Source organism: Gavialis gangeticus, unplaced genomic scaffold (assembly GCF_001723915.1).
Source record: "Gavialis gangeticus isolate Ggan-Ray unplaced genomic scaffold, GavGan_comp1, whole genome shotgun sequence".
NCBI classification, from domain to species: Eukaryota; Metazoa; Chordata; order Crocodylia; family Gavialidae; genus Gavialis; species Gavialis gangeticus.
In genome coordinates, this window is record NW_017729003.1 from 10,777,331 (window position 1) to 10,780,174 (window position 2,844).

The window sequence follows — 2,844 nt, forward strand, 5'->3', positions numbered from 1 at the left end:
TGCCCTAGAGTGATTACCCTCCTTTTTTCCCCTCCCTTTACCTTCACCATGTACATCTGGTCCAGATAACAAACCTTCAAGGTTACTATACTGAGGTGAACGTGAGCAGTCAGCTGTTCTTCTGTCAAATGGCCCTGAAGCATTGTCTTCCTAGCTTTGTCTAGGGTTTTTTCTCTCTTTCCAACCTGTCCATCTCTATGCCAGGTTAACCAAACAACTTCTGTTGCATGCAGCTTCTTTTTATTTTCTTTGTATTTCCTTTCTAGAGTGTCTTTTATTTGTAAACCTTTTACTGTGGTTTGCAGTAATAAGCTTTTTTTGTTACAACAAGCTGGCAAAAATCACAGTTCAGGTACTCTTTCCTTTTTTATTGTCTCAAGTGTATTGAAACCCTCCCTGCCAGCTTGTAACAAAGCAGCTTATTTTCTGTTAACTATCTGCATACTGAAACCAACTTTTGCTTAGATAAATGTTTTTGGTTGCAATGTCCTTTGACTGCTAGAAAGTTACCCTAATCTTTTTTGTAGTTTTCTTTTCAGGTTGTAGATTTGAGCCTTTGTATGAAGGTATAGCCTCAAATTGTATGGGACATAGTTTGTAATGAAGTGTTAACATCTTGTCTGCCTCTTCTGAAGAAGTACTTTAATTTAAGTGCTTTGTTTCTTTTCACCATAGATGACCTCTGGTGGGACCGAGAGCATTTTGATGGCCTGTAAAGCCTACAGGGACCTGGCTTATGAGAGAGGAATCAAACACCCAGAAATGTATGCAACTCCCTCTCCCAGATTTCTGCTTTCATAGATTTGTGTGTTTATTTTTTTCCCCAAAAAACAATGGCAGTTGCACTGGGCTGAGCCAGTGCTGCACTGGAGTGTTTCTTCTTTGTTTTCCTTTGCAGTCCCCACCCACCTGTCAAATTCTTACAGACCAAATGCAGGACAGAGCCCCAAACTGATTTATAAAGAAAAATAACAAAAGAGAGCATGCTTTAAGCAAAGCAAGATGACATTAGCCAAACTGTTTAGAGGTTGTCATTTTGGATTTAATTGTATGACTATCTTATTTGTGGGATATAGGAATGTAGTTATATTTGGGCTTAAATTTAGGGATGGCTGAATTGTATTCACTTCCATCCCCTAAAAAACTTTTGCCTAGTACTTAATTCTTGGCCTATGGTAGCCAAATCTTTTCATCCTTAGGCCTCTCCTTAGCAATCTGCTAGCCATTTCAAAGTGTATAGGACTGCTCTGAGTATTAGGGTAAGGGTATGCCTATGCCTCCTCCATGGTAATCCTGAGATTGACCACTCCCTGCCCAGTTGTTCTTCCTCTGCACATGCCACCTGCTGAAAATACATGTGAAGTTGCCATTAGAGTGGTGCTGGGTGTGCTCTCAGAAGCATACCTAAGACCAGATTTGAGAGCCTCTGTGGACATGCGTGAAAATTAAGCTACACAATACATTTCAGTGAGTGGCTCATGTAGAGCGAGGGCAGGTGGACATGGCTCATTTCTTGGAAGTGGTCTTGCAGTCACCAAGCGGGTAGTAATCATCTAAAACCACCGCACTAAATTTGTCTGATTTGAAATGGAATTTGGAAAGATTCAATTACTGACTGCTATGTGACAAAACTACATTGATTTAATCTTTCTACTGTGGTTGCTCTTTATAGAATCAAGTAGTCAAAACCTGCTCTTTTTGGATAAATTAAGGGGAAAACATTGAGCATGGGGATAAGAACACTGTTACTTCATCTTGTTCCACATATGTATCTTTCGCTCTTCCTGGCTAACATTCCTGTAGATTGTCGAACAACATGCTAAAACATTGAAGTCTCAGAAATACAAGTCTCTGAATTAATTTCTTTTGAAGTTCTAACCACTGCCATCTATTGGACAAAAAAATAGATTGCCGGTTACTTTTCTTTAATGTGTTTACAAAGGAGTGGGGATCTGTTTTGATGTGTTCTTTCTAAGCAAGACAGACAATTTTGATGCTGCACAATTTTCAGTTGTTAGAAGGAAGTTTTCATTTTAGGTGAGAAGCAATGTCTTTAAAGCAGTGTGGGACATAATGTGTTTTCTAACGCATTAACAGGTCTATTTAGTGGTATAAAACATTGATTATACCTTGTAAAGTTTTAAATATTTGCAATACTATATATTATTTTAGTACATCTTTTAGCATAAGATGTGTCTAGAGTCCAAGGAGACACATGCCCAAAATACTTATTGTCTTTGTATTTTCCAATTGGCAAAATTTGTCAGTGGGCTGACTACCCTCTCTCTTTAAGGGGTAAGGGATAGAAAATCCTGCTTTGTGAATTTTGCTCAGACTAAACAGCAGTCATTCCCAAGGTTGAAGTACTGAATTTGTTTTCAGGTTGGTTCCAAAGAGTGTTCATGCTGCATTCGACAAAGCAGCCCATTATTTTGGGTTGAAGATTGTGCACATACCATTAACCAAGACCATGCAAGTGGATGTTCAGGTATTGCTCTTTGACAACACTAAACTGCCTCTGTAGACTCCTAGCAGTATTCCTGAAATAAATCTTTTATCTATCAGAAGTGTTCTTTGTAGGGAATTCTGTGAGCATCCATTATTGTTGTTAAGATTACAGCCAAAAAATAACTCTTTTGCACTTTAGACCTAGGACATTCCTTTGCCCTAAACATTCATTTTAATTGAATATATCCGCATGGCTAGAAATTGCAGAAACATCCTCCACTGGTCTTAGAGTATATCGTGGGATACTTGTTTTATATCTTTGAAAGTCCTTCATGTGTGCTCTGATCCATAGATTACTTGGCCTTGTATTATTTTGGAACCTGTCCCCCCCCCCCC

General features: G+C 38.7%; 1 protein-coding gene across 1 annotated transcript in view; it reads left to right on the forward strand.

The window, feature by feature from the left end:
* SGPL1 (sphingosine-1-phosphate lyase 1) overlaps nucleotides 1–2,844 on the forward strand; it is a 43,428-nt gene that overhangs the window by 31,930 nt on the left and 8,654 nt on the right. The window contains exons 6-7 of the mRNA XM_019507816.1: nucleotides 676–764; nucleotides 2,383–2,488. Of these exons, the coding sequence (XP_019363361.1) occupies nucleotides 676–764; nucleotides 2,383–2,488 (195 nt within the window). The remainder of the gene's footprint in view (nucleotides 1–675; nucleotides 765–2,382; nucleotides 2,489–2,844) is intronic.